Source organism: Somniosus microcephalus, chromosome 23 (genome assembly GCF_052327205.1).
Source record: "Somniosus microcephalus isolate GS21.2 chromosome 23, FLI_Smic_1.0, whole genome shotgun sequence".
Lineage (NCBI taxonomy): Eukaryota > Metazoa > Chordata > Chondrichthyes > Squaliformes > Somniosidae > Somniosus > Somniosus microcephalus.
In genome coordinates, this window is record NC_141009.1 from 8788140 (window position 1) to 8812138 (window position 23999).

At 45.4% G+C, this 23999-nt stretch overlaps 1 protein-coding gene across 1 annotated transcript in view; it reads right to left on the reverse strand.

The window, feature by feature from the left end:
• The window catches only part of LOC147101631 (uncharacterized), a 688387-nt gene that overhangs the window by 35965 nt on the left and 628423 nt on the right, over positions 1-23999 (reverse strand). The window contains 3 exon segments of the mRNA XM_085965351.1: positions 3640-3693; positions 15862-15969; positions 22026-22133. Of these exon segments, the coding sequence (XP_085821477.1) occupies positions 3640-3693; positions 15862-15969; positions 22026-22133 (270 nt within the window).

Genomic DNA, 23999 nt, shown 5'->3' on the forward strand with positions numbered 1-23999 from the left:
AACAAGAGGGCACAAATTTAAGATAACCATGTAAAGAATCAAAGTGAGGCTAGAAAAAAATTCTGTACACAGAGACTGGTTGAAATTTGTATTTTCTGCCACAACTGCTGTTGAGGAGGAGTCCATAAATGCTTTTAAAAGTGAGTTAGGTAGTAGCTTTAAAAGGATGACTGTTAGAGGGTGTGGGAAGTGAGTGGGAAAAAAACACCAGTGCAGAATTGATGGGTTAATTGGCCTGTTCATGTGCTGTAACTTCTATATGAGTCACTGCGTCTGATTGAGTATCATGTTACCAAATTTCTCTCCACGGATGTTGCCTGACTTGCTGAGTTTTTCCAGCATTTTCTGTTGTTATTTCGGATTTCCAACATCTGCAGTATTTTGCTATCGTACCAGAGCTCTAGTTGTTCTCATGTTAACCTCTTTGAATGGATGCCCAGATTTACATAAGAACATTTATATAAGAACTAGGAGCAGGAGTCGGCCATTTGGCCCTTCGAGCCTGCTCCGCCATTCAATAAGATCATGGCTGATCTTCTGCCTCATCTCCACTTTCCCGCCCGATCCCCATATCCCTTGGTTCCCCTACTATTCAAAAATCTATCGATCTCTGTCTTGAATATACTCAACGACTGAGCCTCCACAGCCCTCTGGGGTAGAGAATTCCAAAGATTCACCACCCTCTGAGTGAAGACATTTCTCCTCATCTCAGTCCTAAATGGCTGACCCCTTATTCTGAGACTGTGACCCCTGGTTCTAGACTCCCCAGCCAAGAGAAACATCCTCCCTGCATCTACCCTGTCAAGTCCTGTAAGAATTTTGTATGTTTCAATGAGATCACCTCTCATTCTTCTAAACTCTAGAGAATATAGGCCAAGTCTACTCAATCTCTCCTCATAGGACAATCCCCCCATCCCAGGAACCAGTCTGGTGAACCTTCGTTGCACTCCCTCTATGGCAAGTATATCCTTCCTTAGGTAAGACGACCAAAACTGTCCACAATACTCCAGGTGTGGTCTCACCAGGGCCCTATATAATTGCAGTAAGACGTCTTTACTCTTATACTCAAATCCTCTTGTAATAAAGGCCAACATACCATTTGCTTTCCTAATTGCTTGCTGTACCTGCAGGTTAACTTTCAGTGATTCGTGTACAAGGACACCCAGATCCCTCTGAGCACCAACATTTCCCAATCTCTCACCATTTAAAAAATACTCTGCTTTTCTAATTTTTCTACCAAAGTGGATAACTTCACATTTCTTCACATTATATTCCATTTGCCATGTTCTTGCCCACTCACTTAGCTTGTCTATATCCCCTTGAAGCCTCCTTTGCATCCTCCTCACAACTTACATTCCCACCTAGCTTTGTATCATCAGCAAATTTGGATATATTACATTTGGTCCCCTCATCCAAATCATTGATGTAAATTGTGAATAGCTGAGGCCCAAGCACTGATCCTTGCGGTACCCCACTAGTTACAGCCTGCCAACCCGAAAATGATCCGTTTATTCCTACTCTCAGTTTTCTGTCCGTTAACCAATCATCAATCCATGCTAGTACATTACCCCCAATCCCATGAGCCCTAATTTTGTTTAATAACCTATTGTGTGGCACCTTATCGAATGCCTTCTGAAAATCCAAATACACCACATCCACTGGTTCCCCCTTATCTATTCTGCTACTTACCACCTCAAACAACTCTAACAGATTCATCAAATACGATTTCCCTTTCATAAATCTGTGTTGGCTCTGCCCAATCCTATTATTATTTTCTAAGTGCCCTGTTACCACGTCCTTAATAATAGATTCTAGCATTTTCCCTACTACTGATGTCAGGCTAACTGGTCTGTAGCTCCCTGTTTTCTCTCTCCCTGCTTTTTTAAATAGATTTTATGATTGGGTGGATTGGGCTAGATTTTCGGGGAGCCGTCAGGCGGAGTTTCAGGCGTTGGGGGGGGGGGGGGGGAATCCCGAATTTGGGGGTCCCGACACCATCCCGCCCAAAACCCTGCCCCACGTAAGTTTCAGGGGCGGCGGGTACCCACCCCGCACTGGGACCCGCTGAAACCAGGCGGGAAGGGATTAGTGCCAATTAACTGCCTGTTAACAGGTAGTCAACAGGCAGTTTTTAGCCTAATCCCTATTTTGAGGGGTTTCATGTGGGTTTCCCGACAGCTCCAAACCACGCCAGGTAGGGCAGGCGGGCCGTCGGGTTGAAGGAGTTGGAGGGGTCGCGATGTCGGCGCTCAGGTGAGTGATGGGTGCATGAGTGCAAAGGTAAGTGTGTTTGGTGTGTCTAAAGTGTGTAAAGAACTTTTACTTACCTGTACTTACCTTCACAGCCTTTCTTCCTGTAGCCGTCGGGAGCGCATCACTCAACCGGAACTTAAAGATGAACGGTTGCGATCTGTCAAAAGTGACAGCCTTCAGCTTTGAGTGCCGGTGTGAGTTCTAACTGAGTCTGTGCAGAATGACTCATGTCAGAACTCAGACTGTCAGTGTTTCACAGCTTCAAACAGCTGTCAAACGCTGATATTTCATCTGTCAAGGACTCTTGACAGATGAAATTTCAGTCTGTGACGTCGCCTGTTGCCGGGTGGCCCTTAATTGGCCTGCTGAGCCCGCTGGGTGGGCTCAACAAGGCCAATCAAGGGAAAATTGCGCGGATTGGCCGGACGTTGAAGTAGGCAGGTCCAAAACCCGAAAGGGGAAGTCCCGCCTTCTTCCCAACAGGTTCGGCAAAATCTATCCCAATGTATTTTCTGCAATATCTAAATGATACAAAATAAACTCCATGCAGAGTACAACCCCCCTGAACACTGAAACAACTCTCCTAAACTACTCAAAAGACATGGGTCAAACAGAATGGTCACCAATTTTTGTAACAAATTGCACCAGTGAGAAAAAGTGGCTTAAAAGAACTTTGAAATTTGTTGCAAGCAAAATGCATTTCGCAATAAAGCTTCCTGCTTGGAGGAAAGGAAATATGGGTTAGTGGCATTTCATTCAAGTGACTGAACCATAGAAAGCAGAGAGTAGGGGCAAAAGATAGTTATTAAGATCGGAGGAAAGTAGAAAGCAGTGTTCCAAACGGATCAGTGCTGGGACCACTGTTATTCATCATTTACATTCATGATTTGGATTTAGGAATAAGTAATTCAATATCAAAATTTGCAGATGATACCAAACTGTGCTGTATATTCTAAGTACACCACCTTAAACATTCACTCCCTCCACCACCGGCGTACCGTGGCTGCAGTGTGTACCATCTACAAGATGCACTGCAGCAACTCGCCAAGGCTTCTTCGGCAGCACCTCCCAAACCCGCGACCTCTGCCACCTAGAAGGACAAGGGCAGCAGGCGCATAGGAACACCACCACCTCCAAGTTCTCCAAATCACACACCATCCCAATGCCCTGCAGGTAAAACCCACAGGACACTGGGGGAAACCCGTACTTCTGCATCCGTAACTCCTCCGCCCCGGCTCGGTAAATATGGGGGCCAATATGTTCCACATGACTCAGCTAGCAATGGGTCACGTTGAGTGGTTGGCTGGGGACAATAGATGCCCCCAAAAATACAACAGAAAACAGAGAATGGTTATACAGCTCCGGAAATGGTCTCAGAGTCAGTACCTTTGGTCCAAATACTCCCATCAGCCCAGGGAAGCCAGATTCTCCAGGGTCTCCCTGAAATCAACAACAACACTGGTTAGCAATGAAGAGCAGGGCCACATTAGTCACACAACATATGGGGGGGTGGTGAAATTCGACATGGGCAGGGATGCAAAACAGGCGGTATTGGACTGGTCGCCCGTTCTACGCGTCGCTCAATATTCAGTCCCACTGACTTCAATAGAAGTGACTATCGGGCGGGAGGTATAATGGCGGCAGAAGCGATTCCGCCTGTTTTGCGCTCTGCCCATGCCCAATTTCCGCCCCCCCCCCCCCAACATTCTACAGTATATTGGAAGGAAATAGGAACAGGAACAGGCCATCCAGCCCCTCAAATCTGTTCCACCATTCAATTAGATCATGTATCTCTATCATAACTCCACAGTAATTTGATCAGTTAATCTAGAGTAGGACTGGATACAGAGAATAATTCAACATACAATAATACAACATACCTTGGAACAAGACTTCCTCTTATTCACACTTGCATATAACAGGAACAGTAGTAGCATTGAGCAAATCGGTACCAGGTAAAAAGGTACTTGTATCTGGAACATACTTATTTCAGCTTTGCACTTCACTGCTACAGTTCGACACCTATATGTGTGTGTTGCTATGCATGAGAGCAAGTATTTGCGTTTTAGCCTTCAATGATAAATGGATTTCTTTTGATTCGATGTTCTAGTGGCTTGTTACGTGGTGTGATTCAAGGTGATGTTGGCGCGTCGCCCCAATAATAAGTTCTCATATCAGACCAAACATGTTGTTGTGAACAGTACACCATTAAGGAAGCTGAATTTCTTTTTCTCTGAAGTATATTTTTTAATTTATTCTCATTTCTCAATTGTAGTGTATGTACCTTTAAGAGCCCCTGTGTACTGTAATACCGGTAGTGACCACTCGGGTATATAAGCCTGTATAGCGTCTTGTATCTTTTAGTTCGCCTCCAGACTTTGTTCAGTAAACACCTGTTAAACCAACTCCTGCATTCCGTGTCTCCATTAACACACGGATACAACAGTGGCGACGAATTGGAAACGGACTTACCTGCAATTCGGCAGCACCTCAAGGAGATCGATTCCTCAGGCGAAGGTCGAAGAAAAAAACCAAAAAAAACCTGTGGTTTCACCAGCTAGCCGGGCTGGTGGCAGGTACTGCACTATTCCTTCCTGGGCGGCGGGCTGGGGCTCGATCGGGTGGCTCTGCAGCGGGGCCGAGCAGCGAGTCGGAAGGCGGAGGCAGAGACGGAGAGTGGAGCACTCAGGAGACGGCCGGCGCTGCAAAGCAGGTCGGCATTCGGGCCAAGCAGAGGGAGGGAAAAGTCCCAGAGAGTCCGGCGGGAACGAGTCTCCAACTATTAAAAATATCTGTGTAAATAAAAACCGCGGAGAACAGCGTTGTCAGCAGCGGCAGTGGCGGGAAAGCGCGGGAGGCGCCATTTTTTCTCGGCAGGGAAGAAAGGAAAGCGCGGGAGGCGCCATTTTTGATTTTCAGGATGCCTAAGACTGGCAATATTACTGCTTTTGATAGTGATATAGAGGATTGGACCACATATGTGGAAAGAGTGGAGGTATATTGCACAGCGAATGAAGTAGAGGATGATAAAAAGGCATCGGTACTTCTAAATCTGATGGGCGCAAGGACATACGGGCTGTTACGAAACTTAATCACTCCAGCCAAACCGATGGACAAGAGTTTTAAGGAGATTGTTGATACCCTACAGGAGCACTTAAACCCAACACCGCTGCTGATAGCGGAACGATTCAAATTCTTCAGGAGGAATCAGCACAAGAATGAAAGTAACGCTGATTACCTCACTGAATTAAGAAAGCTGTCAAAGCACTGCCAATTTGGGGCAGGACTGGCAGATTCTCTTTGAGACAAATTCGTCTGCGGTCTCCTAAGTGAAGGAACACAGAAAAGGCTACTTTCTGAGAAAGATTTGACACTGGACAAGGCTTTCAGTGTGGCTGTATCATACGAAGCAGCAGCAAGAGGAGCTGCAGAGATACAGCAAAAGCCACAGGACTTCGGCATCCATGAAATGACATGGGGTTTCGAGAGATGTTATCGCTGCGGCAGATCCACCCATGACCAGAGGGACTGCTGGTTCAAGGACAAAGCATGCAGGCAATGCGGAAAGATGGGACACATTGCACGTGTATGCCGATCTGGAAACAAAAAATCCACTGACAGAAAAAAAATCAATAGGGAAAAGTACAGAAAGGTACAAATGATGACGGACAGTAGCTCCGAAGACCAGAAGAGCGATAGCGACTCCGGAAACAAGAGACTAAGCTGTCTCAAATTACATAATGTAATTGCCAAAGAAGATTACCAGACCATTTGGGTTACCCTCACGATAGCGGGGTCCCCAGTTACAATGGAGCTAGATACAGGATCAGCTCTGACCGTCATAAGTCGACGGGATTACGAGCGGCTATTTCCGCATATACCTTTGAAAGACACATCCATTATTTTGAAGACATATACGGGGCAGAAAGTATACCCCAGAGGGAAAATAAAGGTGCCTGTTGTATACAACGGCAAGGAAATACAGAAGTTGTATTTATACGTTCTGCAATATGGTGGTCCACCGTTGTTGGGACGTGAATGGATCAGGAAGATACGTTTAGACTGGCACTCCATTCAGGCACTGATGGTGACCAGTAAGAAAAAAAATGATGATGACGTCATACCTGAACGATTAAAAAACATCTTGGCTAACGCCAAAGAAGTGTTTCAACAGGAACTAGGAACCTTGAAAGGCGTCACCGCCTCAATAAAAGTGGAAGATGCGGCAATTCCCAAGTTTTTTGAGGCAAGGCCGGTGCCATACGCAATTCGTCCAACAGTCGAGGCAGAGCTGGAGAATTTGGAAAAAGCAGGCGTGTTATCCAAGGTAGATTGGAGCGAGTGGGCAACACCCATCGTCCCGGTCATGAAGAAAACGTTGAATAATGATAAATCTGAAGAACAGAGAAAAATTCGCATCTGTGGGGACTTCAAGGTGACTGTAAACCCGGTCCTTCACACGGTACAGTATCCTCTTCCAAGGATAGAAGATATTTTCGCCTCACTATCTGGAGGGAAACGTTTCACCAAAATTGACTTGGCACAGGCATATCTACAGATGGAGGTTGAGGAGGCCTCTAAAAAGTATCTCACGATAAACACACACAAAGGCCTGTACCAGTACAATCGACTGGTTTTCGGAGTAGCATCAGCTCCAGCTATCTGGCAAAGGGCTATGGAGCAAGTCCTGCAAGGGATTCCGGGGACTCAATGCTACCTAGACGACATCCTTGTAACAGGAGAAAACGACAACGAGCACCTTGCCAATTTGGAGCAGGTGCTCACTAGGCTGAGAGAACGGGGCCTACGAGCAAATCGCCCCAAGTGCGAATTTTTCCAGAAACAAATATCATATTGTGGCCATATAATTAACGAAGAAGGGTTGCATAAGTCACCTGAAAAAATTGAAGCGGTCATAAAAGCCCCAGCACCTGAAAATGTCTCACAATTAAGGTCGTTCCTGGGATTGATAAATTACTATCATAAATTTTTACCGAACTTGTCAACTGTTCTGCACCCTCTTAACGCACTGCTACAAACGGGAGTAATTTGGAAATGGAGTGAAGACTGTAAACGTGCCTTCCATAAATGCAAAGGCTTGATCACGTCCAAGGAAGTGTTGGCTCATTACAACCCATCACTGCCAATCAGACTGGCGTGCGATGCATCCCCTTACGGCGTAGGAGCGGTATTATCGCATAGATTCCCTGATGGCTCGGAGCGGCCGATAGCTTTTGCGTCACGCTCATTGAACTCAGCTGAGCGTAACTGTGCCCAGATCGACAGGGAAGCACTCAGCCTGGTGTGGGGAGTGAAGAAATTCAACCATTACCTACACGGACAAAAATTTACCTTGTTGACTGACCATCAACCCCTCATCTCCATATTCAACCCTAAAAAGGGCGTTCCCATTATGACAGCGCAAAGGCTACAGAGGTGGTCCCTTTTCCTAGGGGCACATCAATATGACATAGAATACAAAGGATCAAAACAGCATGGAATGCTGACTGTTTATCGCGCCTACCGTTGCCAACGGTAGAAGAGGCACCTACAGTGGACCCAGTGGAGATGTTCCACTCAACCATAGTAGAATGTCTACCAGTAACAAATTCTACCATTGAAAAGGAAACGAGAAATGACCCGACTCTCTCACGAGTCTACGATTTAACGGTGAAGGGATGGCCAGCACATGGCGAACCACTGTTGCCAGCATTCTCGCAAAGAAGAGAACAGCTGTCAGTGTGCCGAGGAACCTTGATGTGTGGATCCAGAGTGGTGATTCCACCCAAACTCCAGGATAAAGTGCTAAAGGAGCTTCACGAGGGGCATCTGGGTGGAGTGAAAATGAAGAACCTAGCCAGAGCGTTTGTGTGGTGGCCAGGTATCGATGGAGACATCGAAGAAATGACCAAGAGCTGTCTAGGATGCCAGAAGGTCCAAAACGCCCCACCACAAGCCCCTCTACATCCATGGGAGTGGCCCTCATCTCCATGGCAAAGGGTACATATCGACTTTGCTGGTCCATTTATGGACTCAATGTTCTTAATCGCGGTTGATGCACACTCCAAGTGGCCGGAGGTAATAAAGATGTCCTCCACCACCACGGAAAAAACCATCACAGTATTAAGGACCATATTTGCCAGGAATGGGCTGCCTGAACAGATCTGTTCTGATAATGGACCGCAATTTGTGTCCGAAGAATTCACGAAGTTCTTAAAAAACAATGGGGTTAAGCACTACACGTCTGCCCCATACCATCCCGCCACCAATGGATTAGCTGAAAGGTTTGTCCAGACCTTCAAGAAGGCCATAAAGGTCATGGGTAATGAAGACATAAATCTACAACATAAGGTAGATAACTTCTTGTTTGCATACAGGAATGCAACACATGTGGTTACAAACCAAACTCCCGCCATGATGTTTTTCAATAGAAGACTAAGATGCCGGCTGGATTTGATCAAGCCAAACATCAGAAGGGATGTAGAGAACTGGCAATTTCAAGGCATGAATGAAAGGCCAACTAGAACCTTCCAGATAGGTCAACAAGTTTTGGCCCGGGACTACTGTACCGAGAAATGGCAGCCTGGAACTATTTGCACACGACTAGGACTGCTGATGTATACCGTGGACATTGGTGAAAGCATAATAAGGCGCCATGCTGACCAGATCATAGAGTCATCCGAAAAGGGACAACCTACACCACAACTCTATACGCCTAATGATGAAGCAGAGATACCCATAGTATCTACCTCCGATCCGGTGATACTGGAACCAGATGAACCCGACACTGGCATTCAAGCCGAATCGACCTTGCCAAAAGAACCTACTACACCACCGAAAACTACTACACCACCGAGGCGTTATCCGGACCGAGTCAGGAAGCCTCCAGAGAGACTGACTTATAATTGATTAACTGCAGCAAATGTGTAGATTATTGTTCTTGTAAACATGTTAATTAATGTTATGTACTAATTATCTAAAAGGGGAGGAATTGTAGTGTATGTACCTTTAAGAGCCCCTGTGTACTGTAATACCGGTAGTGACCACTCGGGTATATAAGCCTGTATAGCGTCTTGTATCTTTTAGTTCACCTCCAGACTTTGTTCAGTAAACACCTGTTAAACCAACTCCTGCATTCCGTGTCTCCATTAACACACGGATACAAAATCAATGAGTTCAAATAAATTTACAAAATTACTCTGATTTCTGTGCATAATAATTGCGCAATCTGGTTGGGGGTGAGGAATATGGGGCGGGGCCTGGATCTTTCCGAGACCCCCGCCCCTTTTCACAGCTGTTGCAAATTCCAAAAGGGGGCGGGGGGGGGAGATTTCTTGTGCCCACCCCACCTGTGCTGACCTCAGAAAAGGGGGCTGGACTGCAGGATAGTCTCGCCCACCAGCTCTTTGGCCCAGACACAAATTACGTTGTGTACTTGTGATCCTGGCGGAAGCGAGGCCCATGTTGACTGTTTCTCTGTGGGCAGGACTTCAGTGAATTGTTTTCGATCTCAATGTTCAGAGGAAAGTGGCAGGGAACTGACAAGCAGAGCTACTTGCAAAAAAAAACATCATCTTTGCCGCGTCTTCTGTTTTCGGGTGCAACTGCCTATTCCTTCCCCGATGGGGCAGCAAGGCGATGCTCCAGTTTTCTAGACCTCTTGTAGAGCAGACACCCAGAAAGTGCTGTAAATGTAGATTTAGTGCTGTGAATCTAAACTCCCCCAGACCACCATCTCCCCTGCCCCAGATCCACCCGACGGCGATCTCTCCCTACCCGCTCCTCCCTGTGTCCTTTTCACAGAATCACAGAAACCCCACAGTGCAGATAGAGGCCATTCGGCCCATCGAGCCTGCACCGACACATATCCCACCCGATCCCCGTAACCCCTACACCAACACATATCCCACTCTATCCCCGTAACCCCACGTATTTAATCCCCCTAACACTAAGGGTCAATTTATCATAGCCAATCAACCTAACCTGCACATCTTTGGACTGTGGGAGGAAACCGGAGCACCCGGAGGAAACCCACGCAAACACGGGGAGAATGTGCAAACTCCACACAGTCACCTGAGGCCAGATTCGAACCCGGGTCCCTGGCACTGTGAGGCAACAGTGCTAACCACTATGCTACAGGCTTTCCTGCCCGACAGGCAGGCAACTCGTCAATGGCTGGATGTCGGGCGGGAAACCTGGAGAAAAAATTTGAAAGACGTCCTGCAGTTAAAACCTGCAGGACGTTGGGGAGAACCCGTACTTCTGGGTTTCCCATCCATAACTCCTCCTCCCCTGGCTCTGAATGCACGGCTCGTTAAATATGGGGGCCAATCTGTTCCACATGACTCAGCTAGCTGAATAAACTTTGGTCTCAGAATGAGGCGCTGGCCTTGGAAACAGACTATAGGTGGGCTACATTGGCAACTGCAGTTTGTTTAGCTCACCTACATTGGAAACTGTGGTGCTGGGTGACATGAATCAACTGAGCAGCCTGCGGGTGGCACTGTCCAGGGAGAGTATAAATACTCGGGCACGGGCCCAGCTTGCGCAGGACATTCTTAACAGGAACTAGTGAAGAACACAACTAGACCTCCATGTTGTAAAACAGTTGAGCTTTGTTTAACGCTTAGACCAAGTGCCTAGTAGTTTTCGTACGTCACTGGGTAACAAGAACGCTACTCTATACTTAATGGCCCGTAATTTGCGGTCAGCGGCGAAGCAAAGGCATTTGCCGCTGGCCTCAAAGAAAGCTGCCCACAGAGACCTCGCGATCTCTGTGGCGAGAAGTTTGCCTTTTTCGACCCGTAATTGATTTCGGCGCTCTGCAGTGGGAATCCCTAGGATGATGCTGCTGTGACATCAACAAGCTGCCTAAGCAGCCAATCAATCTGACAAGACAGGAAACCAGGAAATGAGAAGCTGCTTTTATCCGGACTTTTTAAACATGTTACAGAGAGTGAAACAAAGATTGGGGCGCTCACATGGGGATAGGATAGAACCTGAAATATCATGAACAAATATTTTCCAAAAAAATTTGTTTTACATTTTTTTTTTGAATTGCAATTTTTATCATAATGGTGAAAGTTGACACACCACAAATATCAAAATTAGTTTTTCAGGGCCGGAACATTTATTTAGCAGTCAATATGTTGTTAAAATCCCAGTTACACCTATTCCAACAAAACTTAACTTTTAATGGGATAGCAAAATACTGCAGATGTTGGAAATCCGAAATAACAACAGAAAATGCTGGAAAAACTCAGCAGGCCAGGCAACATCCGTGGAGAGAAAATAGAGTCAACGTTTCGGGTCAAACCCTTTGTCAAGACTGAAGGCCAGGCTGGGAGAGAACAAAAGAGAAGTGAAGAGACATTAAGAGGGATTCAAAACGAGACGAGATGGTGATAGGACTAGTGGAGACAAAAGACGGCCCTAGATTAGGTGTGAAATGCGCTGGCAGAATGGGAGACAGCTGCCATGTAGGAGAGAAAAAAAAGGGATGTTTTTATGGGGTGTTTAACAGCGATATTACCACGGAAAAGCCCAAGTTTTCGCCAGTTTCACTGATGACACTGATTGCCGGCTATGGGGGGGGCGGGGGTTCCACAGCGCAGCCTGTGTCGGAGCAGTGAATGACTGACCTGAAGTTGCGGTCAGTTTCAAAGGGATAATAACGGCGAATGCTGTTAGTTTGCCATTATTACCCACCGCAAATTGCAGCCCATTGGTTAAGAAAATATATTTTGTAGAATGTTAGGGACAGTTATTCTTCCACCAAATGAAGGCATGGAGCTACTTAAGAGTCTTCAGTACTGGATTGGGATGATAGTAAAATATGCTCAGAAATAACCGATTCAAGATCAGATCAAATTTAGGTATTAATTAATGGAGTAAATTATGTGACATTTACTCCATGGCATCTACATCACATGACACTGAGAAATATTCAGTGTGTTATGATAAATTATTTATTATTTATTAACTCGCACTAAGTCCCGTTCACCCATCACTCCTGTGCTCGCTGACCGACATTGGCTCCTGGTTAAGCAGCGCCTCGATTTCAAAATTCTCATCCTTGTTTTCAAATCCCTCCACGGCCTCGCCCCTTCCTATCACTGTAATCGCCTCCAGCACCACAACACCCCCACCCCAACCACCGAGATATCTGCGCACCACTAATTCTGGCCTCTTGAGCATTCCTGATTTTTGTCGCTCAACCATTGGTGGCCGTGCCTTCAGCTGCCTGGGCCCTAAACCTCTCTGCCTCTCTTTCCTCCTTTAAGACGCTCCTTAAAACCTACCTATTTGACCAAGCTTTTGGTCACCTGCCCTAATTTCTCCTTAAGTGGCTCGGTGTCAAATTTTTCATCTTGTAATACTCCTGTGAGGCGCCTTTGGACATTTTACTACGTTAAAGGCGCTATATAAATACAAGTTGTTGTTGTTGTTATCAGACCTATCTATTTTGCAACCATGTAGGTTAAGACTTGCAACAGGATTCTGTAATGATTCCCACACTGAAAGCATTCTGTAGCACTTACGGACTGAGCTCGTTACAGAAAACAATTTGAAAATATTACCATTAGAAGTTGTAATCCCAAGGAGTTTTTGGAAGGGCGCACTGCAGAAAATTTGTAATTTTTCAGTTAATTTCATGCTTTGACTCATTTCATGCGAGAAACTATGGCTACATTTACTAGACTGACAGGAGAGCTGGAATAAGTGCCTTTAAAAAAATCTACGGCTTTATTCAGCAACGTGCAGGCATTCCTTGTTGTTGGAGTGCAAATGACTGAAATGCTGCACGAGGCATTTCCATCATTTGCTTGGTGTCCGAACGCAAATATTTGGGCAGACATATTTTACACCCACTGTCACTGTTGGTGGAAGATCCTGGCCAACTGGAAAACCAGCGGAGCGGCTCCTGAAGAAATTCCAGGTCATTCTGCAGGAGCTGTGCCGGGAAACCGGTGTAACTCCAGTGCAAAATCCTAGCTATGATCTGAGCTAGGCGCTGAATGAACCTTATGTTTCCCTGCTAACCTGGGTCACTGTTGCGCAACTTTTAGCAGCAGTGGACGGCTACAGAGTACAGATACTTGAGAAGACAGACTGGAGAAGCTGGGGTTGTTCTCCTTGGAGCAGAGAAGGCGAAGAGGAGGTTTGATGGAGGTGTTTAAAATCACAAGGGGTCTAGACAGAGTAGATAGAGAGAAACTGTTCCCATTGGTGGAAGGGTTGAGAACCAGAGGGCACAGATTTAAGGTGACTGGCAGAAGAACCAGAGGCGACATGAGGAAAAACATTTTTACGCAGCAGTTGGTTAGGATCTGGAATGCACTGCTTGATAGGGTGGTGGAAGCAGACTCAATCATGGCTTTCAAAAGGGAACTGGATAAGTACCTGAAGGAAACAAATTTGCAGTGCTACGGGGAAAGGGCGGGGGAGTGGGACTAGCTGAAGTGCTCTTGCAGAGAGCCGGAACGGGCTCGACGGGCCGAATAGCCTCCTTCTGTGCTGTAACCATTCTATGATTCTATTCTAAGATGAAGTAGGGCGGGAGGAGATTCAAGTTGAGTATAAACACTGGCATAGACCCGTTGGGCCAAATGGCACGTTTCTGTGCTGTATACTCGACGTAACTCGATGTAACTGGACATCTCCCAACTGTCAGTGCTGGGAATGGGTGTGTGGAGAGAGAGTCTGGCTCTGTATTGTCTGCTGCTTTGTTTTGCCAGTTAAGGCTGTGTGTCTTCCGGAGCTGCCGAGGCTCACAGTGGAACACCATCAAGGGCATGGAAGAGAGGGTGAGTCAGAATTTTTTTTTTTTTAGCATGTTACAAGGATCAATGTCTTGTATATATTGGGACATTTCATGAAACAAATCTTTTTCGTTAATAATGAAGTTTAAGGTACAATCAATTCTTCTAAAGAGCTAGTCGGATTTTCCAAGATAGATGTTCATTCTATAATGACATTGTTTTTCCACTGTTGCTGTTGGATTGAAACACTGGTGCACAGGAACAGGCAACTATAGACAACAACAACAACTTGCATTTATATAGCGCCTTTAACGTAGTAAAACATCCCAAGGTGCTTCACAGGAGTGTTATCAAACAAAATTTGACACTGAGCCACTTAAGGAGATATTAGGGAAGATGGTCAAAGAGGGAGGTTTTAAAGAGCGTCTTAAAAGGAGAGGTAGAGAGGCGGAGAGGTTTAAGGAGGGAATTCCAGAGCTAAGGGCCGAGGCCACTGAAGCCCCGGCCACCAATGGTGGAGCGATTGAAATCGGGGTGCTCAAGAGGCCAGAATTAGAGGAGCGCAGAGATCTCGGAGGCTATTAACGTCAGAAAATCCATCCACAATGATTCAACATTAAATAATCTCGAGCTCTAATTAATTTGAATACGAGAATGTTTTGTAAAGTTGTGTTAGTTAATCCCACTGAAATGGACAGAAATTGGAATCAAGTATAAAATCCTGTATTTTCTGGTGCCGAGACTAATCTCTTAAACCTTGAAATGGCGTCATGGGTTAGTAGCATACGAATACATCATCCATTAATATAAAATCCCTTCCTCTGCTATGTTAGTAGAGGTGTTTACCTGCTTATAATAAACCAAAGGTGTTGATTGTTAGGTACAGTTTCAAGTCACGCACATTATTCAGCAGGGGTCACTGGGCAGTGAGCAAAAATCCTGACTGATCCTTCCTCCAAACCCTGGGGCTGCTGAGGCTACCTCTAGCACCCTAACACTGCCCCAACTGAGATCAGCTTGTGACCTGCTTGGTGCAGCCCATCAGAGGAGCGTGGGTCATTGATATGAAACTGGATGGCAACTGCGCTGTGCAAACACACAATGCCATCAAACTAATTCATCAAAGAAAATACTTGCATTTATACAGTGCCTTTCGCTGCCATCAGACGTCCCAAAGTGCTTTACAGCCAATGAAGTACTTTTTGAAGTGTAGTCACTGTTGTAATGTGGGAAACGCGGCAGCCAATTTGCACACAGCAAGCTCCCACAAATAGCAATGTGATAATGATCAGATAATCTGTTTTTTTGATTGAGGGATAAATATCGGCCAGGACACCGGGGATAGCTCCCCTGCTCTTCTTTGAAATAGTGCCATAGGATCTTTTACACCCACCTGAGAGAGCAGACGAGGCCTCGGTTTAACGTTTCATCCGAAAGACAGCATCTCCAACAGTGCAGCACTGCCTCAGCACTGCACTGGGAGTGTCAGCCTAGATTTATATGCTCAAGTCTCTGGAGTGGGACTTGAACCCACAAACTTCTGATTCACAGGCGAGAGTGCTACCCACTGAGCCACTGGCTGACACTCAAATCAAGCAATACATCATATATCACACCTGCTCATCAGATAATCTTGAACCAAAAATAGTTCCTTCACCTTCACTGTTTTTCTACCTAATCCAAAACTAATTCTTCATAATTAATTTTAGACACTGTCCTAAATGATGACGAAGCCATTGTCAATTCTCTGATCATATTTCCCATAATACTCAGCCAAACATGGCTGACAGAAGCAGTTAATATCATCTCGTTAAAATACAGCTCAGGAAAGAAGTGTGTTACTGACCGGTTGACCTTTGGATCCTGGGTCGCCTCTCTTCCCAGGCAGACCTGCCCCTCCTTCTGTTCCTTTTATTCCAGGTGGTCCCGCCTGGCCCCGCAATCCTCTCTCTCCCTGTGACAATCACAATGGATAAAGAAACATAGATTTACCAAAGCTGGTTACAGGCTGCATACGACTGACCGTACTTTACAGTGAACCATCTGCGTCTGATACAGCCTCTGACTTATCGCTGCTCTCAACTGAACACCAACTGACTTGTAGGGTTCGCGTGTTCAGTATTCTTTAAAATGAACAAGACCGGTAAACAGACGACTGCAACAATAATTCATTTTCAGACAGAAAAAATTCAAATAAATGGTTTCAAACAAATACGTAGAGAACAATGCTTTATCTTTTAAACAGAGTTGCTCTCCTAAAAGGCTGTGGATGCTGGTCAATTGAGATTTTCAAGACTGAGATCGATAGATTTTTGTTGGGTAAGGGGTATCAAGGGATATGGAACAAAGGCGGGTAAATGGGTGTTGAGGTACCGATCAGCCATGAGCTAACTGAATTGCAGGCTCGAGGGGCTGAATGGCCTCCTCCTGTTCCACACTGATCAGTGACCTTTTGAAAAATTGTTTTTTTATTCATGCACGGGATGTGGGCGTCGCCGGCAAGGCCAGCATTTATTGCCCATCCCTCACTGCCCTCGAGAAGGTGGTGATGAGCTGCCATTTCAGAGGGCAGTTAAGAGTCAACCACATTGCTGTGGGTCTGGAGTCACATATAAGCCAGACTGGGTAAGGACAGCAAATTTCCTTCCCTAAAGGACATTAGTGAACTAGATGGGTTTTTACAACAATCCATGGTCACCATTACTGATACTAGCTTTTTACATTAAAATTTTTTTAATTTAATGAATTTAAATTTCCCAACTCATGCTTATGATCATTAGTCCAGGCCTCTGGGTTACTATTCCACGATGCTACCGTACCCCTACCGCACCGGTCTTTTATTCCACCATTTCTCCATCGATTTCAGTCCATCTAATTGCTGGAGTTTTATCTCATTTGTGAAAGTGAGGGATGATGATGCGGAAGTATGAATAAAGACATCGGGCTGGATTTTGTCAATGGGGACGTGATGGAGGCGGGACTCCCACTTTTTGGGTTATAGTCCCACCTCCATCGATTTGTGGCCAACCCATTCGATTTTCCCTTGATTGACCTTGTTGAGCCCGCCCAGCGGGCTCAGCAGGTCAATTAAGGGACACCCGGTTACAGGTGACGTCAGGGATTGACATTTCATCTGTCAAGAGCTTTTGACAGATGAAATATCAGCGTTTGACAGCTCTGTGAAGCTGTCAGACACTGACAATCTGTCTTCTAACTTGAGTCCTTCTCCACAGACTCAGTTAGAAATCTCTCCAGAACAGAAAGTAGAATGCTGCAACTTTTGACAGCTCGCGGCCATTCTGCTTTCTGTGCCGGTGAGATGAGGGACTCCCGAGACCTGAAGGAAGGAACCCTGCATTAGTAAGTAAAGGTAAGTAAAACTTATTTAAACACTTTACACACACCAAACACACTTACCTCTGCACTCATGCACCCATCACTCACCTGAACACCGGACATCTCGAACCCTCCAAGCTCTTCAGCCCGACGGTCCGCCTCGCTAACTTGGCGTGGTTTGGAGCCGTCGGGCAGCCCACACTTCAGGGATAAAAATAGGGATTAGGCCAAAAACTGCCTGTTAACTACCTGTTAACAGGCAGTTAATTGGCACTAACCCCCTTCCCGCCTTGGGGAGGCAGCTCCCAGCATAGGTCAGGTACCCGCCTCCTGGGAAATGGGCATGGAGGCGGGTTGAGGGCAGGAAGGGTTCGTGCCCCACGATTCTGCAATTTTCCCCCCACTCCCGCCTCCAAACCCGCCTCCACGGGGCTTGGAAATTCGAGCCCATCATGGCACTAACTGGGCCAAGTCAAAGCAGGTTGAATTAAGCCAGACTGTGAGATGTATGGTCAGGCTGTGGTTTTGGCCTTTCCTAGATTGAGAGACTCCATGTATGAAAGCTCTCAATACTTAGACTGGGCTGCAGTGCAGATAATGGACAAGGGTGGGCTCCCGAGCACTATTCTGTCCCAAATGTATATGTTTCTACACCATACGACTTGATATAATCTAACAGCACAGATTTACAGAAGATCACACTTGGAGACGTTACGGGAGAGAATCAACCTGTGCGTATTCTGATCACTGCAAGGAGAATGAGCTCTCAGAAGAAGCAAAGAGAGATGGCAGTTTGATATCTGTGACATTTTGGTTTAATTTTTGATCATGTTCCTTTGATTCCAGCCGAAGGGTCACTCTGGCTTCAGCAACGGGAACATTTGCTCTGCCTTAAGGCAGTTCAATGAGAAATTCCTGGCAACCATAATAATGACATATAGCGCTGCTCAATTTGACCACAGGGTACGTGGCATAAAGATGAAATGAAATGTGCATCATGGAGACTCTGGGGATTTATTTGTTATCGGTCTACACCACAAAAATAATTTGTTCGCAATTTGTTTAACAGATGGAGAGAAATGTGTGGTTTTAATATCTTTTGTTGTGAAATGACAACCAACCACATCAGACACACCATGGAGTTCATGATAAACAGTAACATTGGGGTTGTTTCGACTCTGAAACACACAGCAGGAAGTGATTAGAATTCTCTGTTATACTCTTTAGATTGTGCTCCTCAGTCTTGGCTGATCTTACATTTCTGATGGTGCATCTGTTGACAGCGCAGGTACTGACACAGCATGTTCAGATAGAAAGGGTGCTACCATACCAAACAGAAAATGCTGGAAATGCTCAGCAGGTCAGGCAGCATCTGCAGAAAGAACTGACAAGTTGATGTTTCGGATGTGCACCCTTGATCAGAACTGGCAGATATTACAGATGAACGGCATTCAAAAAAGACGGGAAGGGAGAGGGAAAAAACAACCACACGGAAGCATGAAAAAATGGCAAAGCTGCCACGCTGGGAGGTCTTAAAATCTCTCTCCAAGTCTTTCCTACTACACTTCTCAACCCTGGCCATGTTGAATTAGTTGAATATGGCACAGACCATGGATGAACGTGACAAAGACCTGCTTTTATGGCTCGGTACCAAACCAGGCAGTGTATTTACCAAATGGCCACTTCTGAAGAGGTTAAAGGTCCACACCCCTGCAGTCTGGTTGTGTGTCTAAGTACTACAGTAGCCCTTTGGATTGGCAGTGCAGCCTGTTGGACTGAGGCAAGCATGGTCTGTGTACGGTTCACAATATTTGCTTGGTACATTATTAAATTTATTTCAATTTTTATTTTCAATAGTAGTGTCTGTAGATCATTTTAAACAGTGCCTTTAATCCATGTTATTTTTCCATTTCATTTTGCTTACCCAATTTAGGAGGAAGGTTTAACATTCTTTTGGCAGTTTGAGGTGCCAGGATGATTGCCGCCTGTCATGAGCATATGTTCAGCTTTAGATTCTATTTGACAGATTTGCCCGAAGGAGTAGGGTTTCATGAAACGGTTGGAAGCTAGCGGAGGAACTCGCGTACAAATACAAAACTATCATTCGCGAGCACTAATAGACATTAATTAAGGTAAAATGTCTGTAATTTTTTTTGTAGAAGCTTAATTGAGAAAGTAGATTAATATTTAGATTACATTTTCCCAAATTTGAGAGGCTGGAGTATTTGTCTGATCTGGAATATTGTGACCGGTTTATTGGGTTATGTGGTAAATTGAGTCCAAAATTTGAAGTAGTTTTTAAAGTTAGATCATGTCCATGAGAAAGTGTGAATTAGGCAAGGGTCCAGTGGCTGACACACAACCGCAGGGCGATTACTAGTGTCAACTAAAGGGTACCAGATGCCATTAGCAGGAGAAGGCACTAACTACTAACTCACACAGGGTTTCCAGTCCTTTCAGCTATAAAAACCTGTAGTTACATAGAAACATAGAAGATAGGAGCAGGAGTAGGCCATTCGGCCCCTCGAGCCTGCTCCGCCATTCAATGAGATCATGGCTGATCATCCAAATTCAGTACCATGTCCCTGCTTTCTCCCCATATCCCTTGATCCCTTTAGCCTTAAGAAATATATCTAACTCCTTCTTGAATATATTTAATGAATTGGCCTCCACTGCCTTCTGTGGTAGAGAATTCCACAGGTTCACCACTCTCTGTCCTAAATGGCTTACCCCTTATCCTTAGACTGTGACCCTTGGTTCTGGACTCCCCGGCCATCGGGAACATCCTTCCTGCATCCAGTCTGTCCAGTCCTGTTAGAATTTTATAAGTTTCAATGAGATCCCCTCTCATTCTTCTAAACTTCTAAACTGCATTAACCCATCCCTTTTACTAATTTGACAGTAATGGGATTAGGACCTCAACGAATTGGTACAATACAAAGTATAAATGCTGACAGGAGACCCAAAATAGTTTAGTCCCAAGAAATTTAGCCATTTTTACAGACTAAGTTGATCACGTAACCTTCTAATGGACAGAGTTGGCTTGGCCCTGCCAACAACAACCACCACCTGTGTTTATATAGTGCCTTTAGTGCAGAAAAAAAACCTCCCACGGTCAGATTAGTTGAACCTTTGCTCTAAGATCAAGCACTTTAGTAATGAGGCTCAGCTTGAGGTCAGCAATCTCATAACTTGAGGCTGTGTTAGAAGTTGCTATTTCCCAATTTTATCAATACAGGAAACTTTGTGCTATCCGGCACCGACGGGACCGAGCTGTTGTCGTCCCATCAAAACTGCCGGACAAACCAGCGCTAATGTTGAAACATACGGAGATTTTGAGCTCCGTGTCTGGCAACAAACCTTGTTGCTTAGCAACAGCTTCTAAACAGTCGGCCGTACCTTGCAAGCGTCTCTGTAGCTTAGCAACAGCTTCAGCGAGACCTTGCAGAGCCTGACTGGTGAAAAAAAAGCAACGAAAAGAAAAAAAAACTAACGAAACGGCTCCTGATTTTTGCCGGTGGCTCGAGCATTCCGGACAGTTAACCTCCGGATAAACCAAAGTTTCCTGTACTCCAATTCAAAAAGTGTATTTTCGAGCAGCGGCATTGCTGTGGTAAGCTGACCGAAGCTGGCAGTTTCTTGGCCTGTGTGGTTCAGACCCACACAATTTGCGATTTTAAGAAGATTGTAGTTGGATTTGAGGGAACAATGAGTTATTCTATTTCTTGTAAAAAATTATGCTTTTTCTTGCTAAGAAAACGAGACTGGTATAGATAGAGAAACTATTCCCATTGGCAGAAGGGTCGCGAACCAGAGGACACAGATTTAAGGTGATTGGCAGAAGAACCAAAGGCGACATGAGGAAAAACATTTTTACGCAGTGAGTGGTTAGGATCTGGAATGCACCGCCTGAAAGGGTGGTGGAGGCAGATTCAATCGTGGCTTTTAAAAGGGAATTGGATAAGTACCCAAAGGAAATTTTTTTGCAGGGCTACGGGGAAAGGGCGGGGGAGTGGGACTAGCTGAAGTGCTCTTGGAGAGCCGGCACAGGCTCGACGGGCTGAATGGCCTCCTTCTGTACTGTAACCATTCTGTGATTTATATAGGACCCTGAGACGCCCCAAGCATTTCACGGCCAATGAAGTGCCTTTGAAGTGTAATCACTGTTATCTAGGCAAACATGGCAGCCAATTTGCGCACAGCAAGGTCCGACAAACAGCCTTGGTTTAACATTTCATCGAAGCAGCACATTCTGCACTGAAGTATCAGCCGAGATTATATGCTTAAATCAGTAGTGGGGCTTGAACCCGCAATCTTCCTACTCAGAGTGCTGCCACTGAGCCCAGATGAGACTTGAAAAAGTAGAAAATTACAATGGCTTTCAAAGAAAACATCCTTGGCAATATGTAACATATGGGTAATATCTTACATGAGTGTGGCCCTGCCATTAGAGTGAGAATTCATCCTGAGTATTACTGTTCGCTTCACTTGAGTGATGTACCATTTCATTGGTTAGTGAGACCATCCTTCATTCCCAACGACTAAAGAGCTCTTCTGTATTGTGTGGACAGATCACCTTTAAAGAACTACCTTCGCCTTTCTAGTTATCGAGTTACTTTACACGACTGCTTCAGGCCACCGAGCTGTGACCTAGGAAGCCTCGAATCTGCTCACCTTAAAGCCAGGGGGTCCCTGAGATCCAGGCAATCCTGGTACTCCAACACGACCACGCGCTCCAGAGGCACCGATCAATCCTACACTCCCATCATCTCCCTGTTCTCCCTAAGGTATGAGGGAAAGCGACATGTTAACAAGGCTCAAGAGAGAGCAACTATTGTCTGTTAATTCTAAAACTGCGGCTGTGATTCTTTATCCGCTAGAAGTGATAATCCACTGCAGTGAAAATAAGACACAGACCAACAAATGTATAGAGGTTCTCTCACAGGGATATAGGGTGTAGTCCTGAGTTCATTTCACGTCATAATTTTGCACACCTCTATCAGATCGTCTTTTAACTTTCTCTGCGCTAATGAAAACAGGATCAGTTTCTCTTGTCTCTCATTACTAAAGCCTCTCAGCCCCAGTGTAATGTTAGTAAATCTCTTCTGCACCCCCTTCACGGCCTTGACATCCTTCCTAAAGCGGGGCCCCTGGTTATAAAACCATAGGAGCCGGTATGCTTTATATTTTGACAGCTTTATCAACTTGCCTCCTGATTTTAATATCATTTCGCATAGCCAGAGTTAAAAAGGAAGCCTGGTCTCTTCATTAGATATAAAATAGAAGACAGCAGACAGTCATGTTGTAGGGAGAGGAAATTCCTTTTGATCAGGAATTAGTTACGATAAAGGTGCTTTGATAGTGGGGCTGCATGTTAAACTTCTCAATCAATGCAGTTTTGGCAGAAAGATACATCATGTGTGAAAAGAGTGTGTGGGAAATGCAGCCCAATACTGAATTACATTGTCTACCAAGATGTGAGTACTGTTAACATTTTGATTGCTTGACTGTTTCAAAGGAAATACCTTTATATCAAAGAGGTTCCACGGGACCAATAACCCCATCCTGGCTACTGGTCTTTGGCCCCGACAAGGATTATTGGGCTCTGTGGATGCTGGAAGCTTATGTATTCTCCGTGCAATGTCTTACACTGAATGATTAATTTTTGTGTAAGGAACAGCTGATTTGCCCAAAGGAGCTGTTACTTTTCATAAAAACTGCAAAAAGGCAGCTTTCAGAATATTAATCCCTTCAGGGATTGATTCCATGGTCTAGAAATTTGGACGTGTCCATTTTGGGAGAGAGGGTGCGGGGTGGGGGGTGGGTGGTTGGGGTCGCGGTGTCCAGGTCCAGGAATTGCGGGGGCCAATCGGGTTTGCGGTCTGGGGATCGGATCGGAGGACCGGGGACAGGAAGCGGCGGCGATCGGGAGGGGGGATTAAATATGGGGTCTCCTGCTCCTGCTGGCTCGACATTTAGGTAAGTAAAAGGTAAAAAAACTTGCCTTGTAGGTCACAGGCGATCTGGTTTCCGAGTTGCGCGGACTGCCTCAGGGCAAAGCAATCTTGCGGGGGGCCTCAAACAGGCACAAGGCCCCTTATTTACATATGCAACGGATCTAACATCTGCTTCAGGCGTGGGTAAAGGACGCCTATTTTTTCCTTTCCCACTATGGCAGGAGGCGTACTTCTGGGAAATATTTGCCCGTGCTTCTTGCCCGCCACATTGGTTCAGTAGGCCATTTAGCGCCTGAAAAATGGGACCAATTCCTAGGACCGTATCTCTCATAAATATCATGGTTTAGTATTTTGTCTATGTGTCTTTGCTATTGTGTACCACTTTATTTGTAAATAAATCTGGAACAGCAGTTTACATATATAAAGAAAACACAATGGGCATCCTACACATGCCCTAGCCATCAATTTACTGCAATTGGGGTTAATTGTTAGATCTGGGCTAAGCAAACTGAAATACAGTGGAGGCTAAGGATACAGATTTTGGTTTGCAGGAGATCTGTTTATGGACAGTGACACTGGCAGTGGGCTTTATTAATTGAACTATTGGGAAGCTAGCCTTTACTTTTAAATTGGTAAAAAAAGTTAGTGAACAGCGATTTATTAAATTGCAATGATTTGATTGATGGACTGT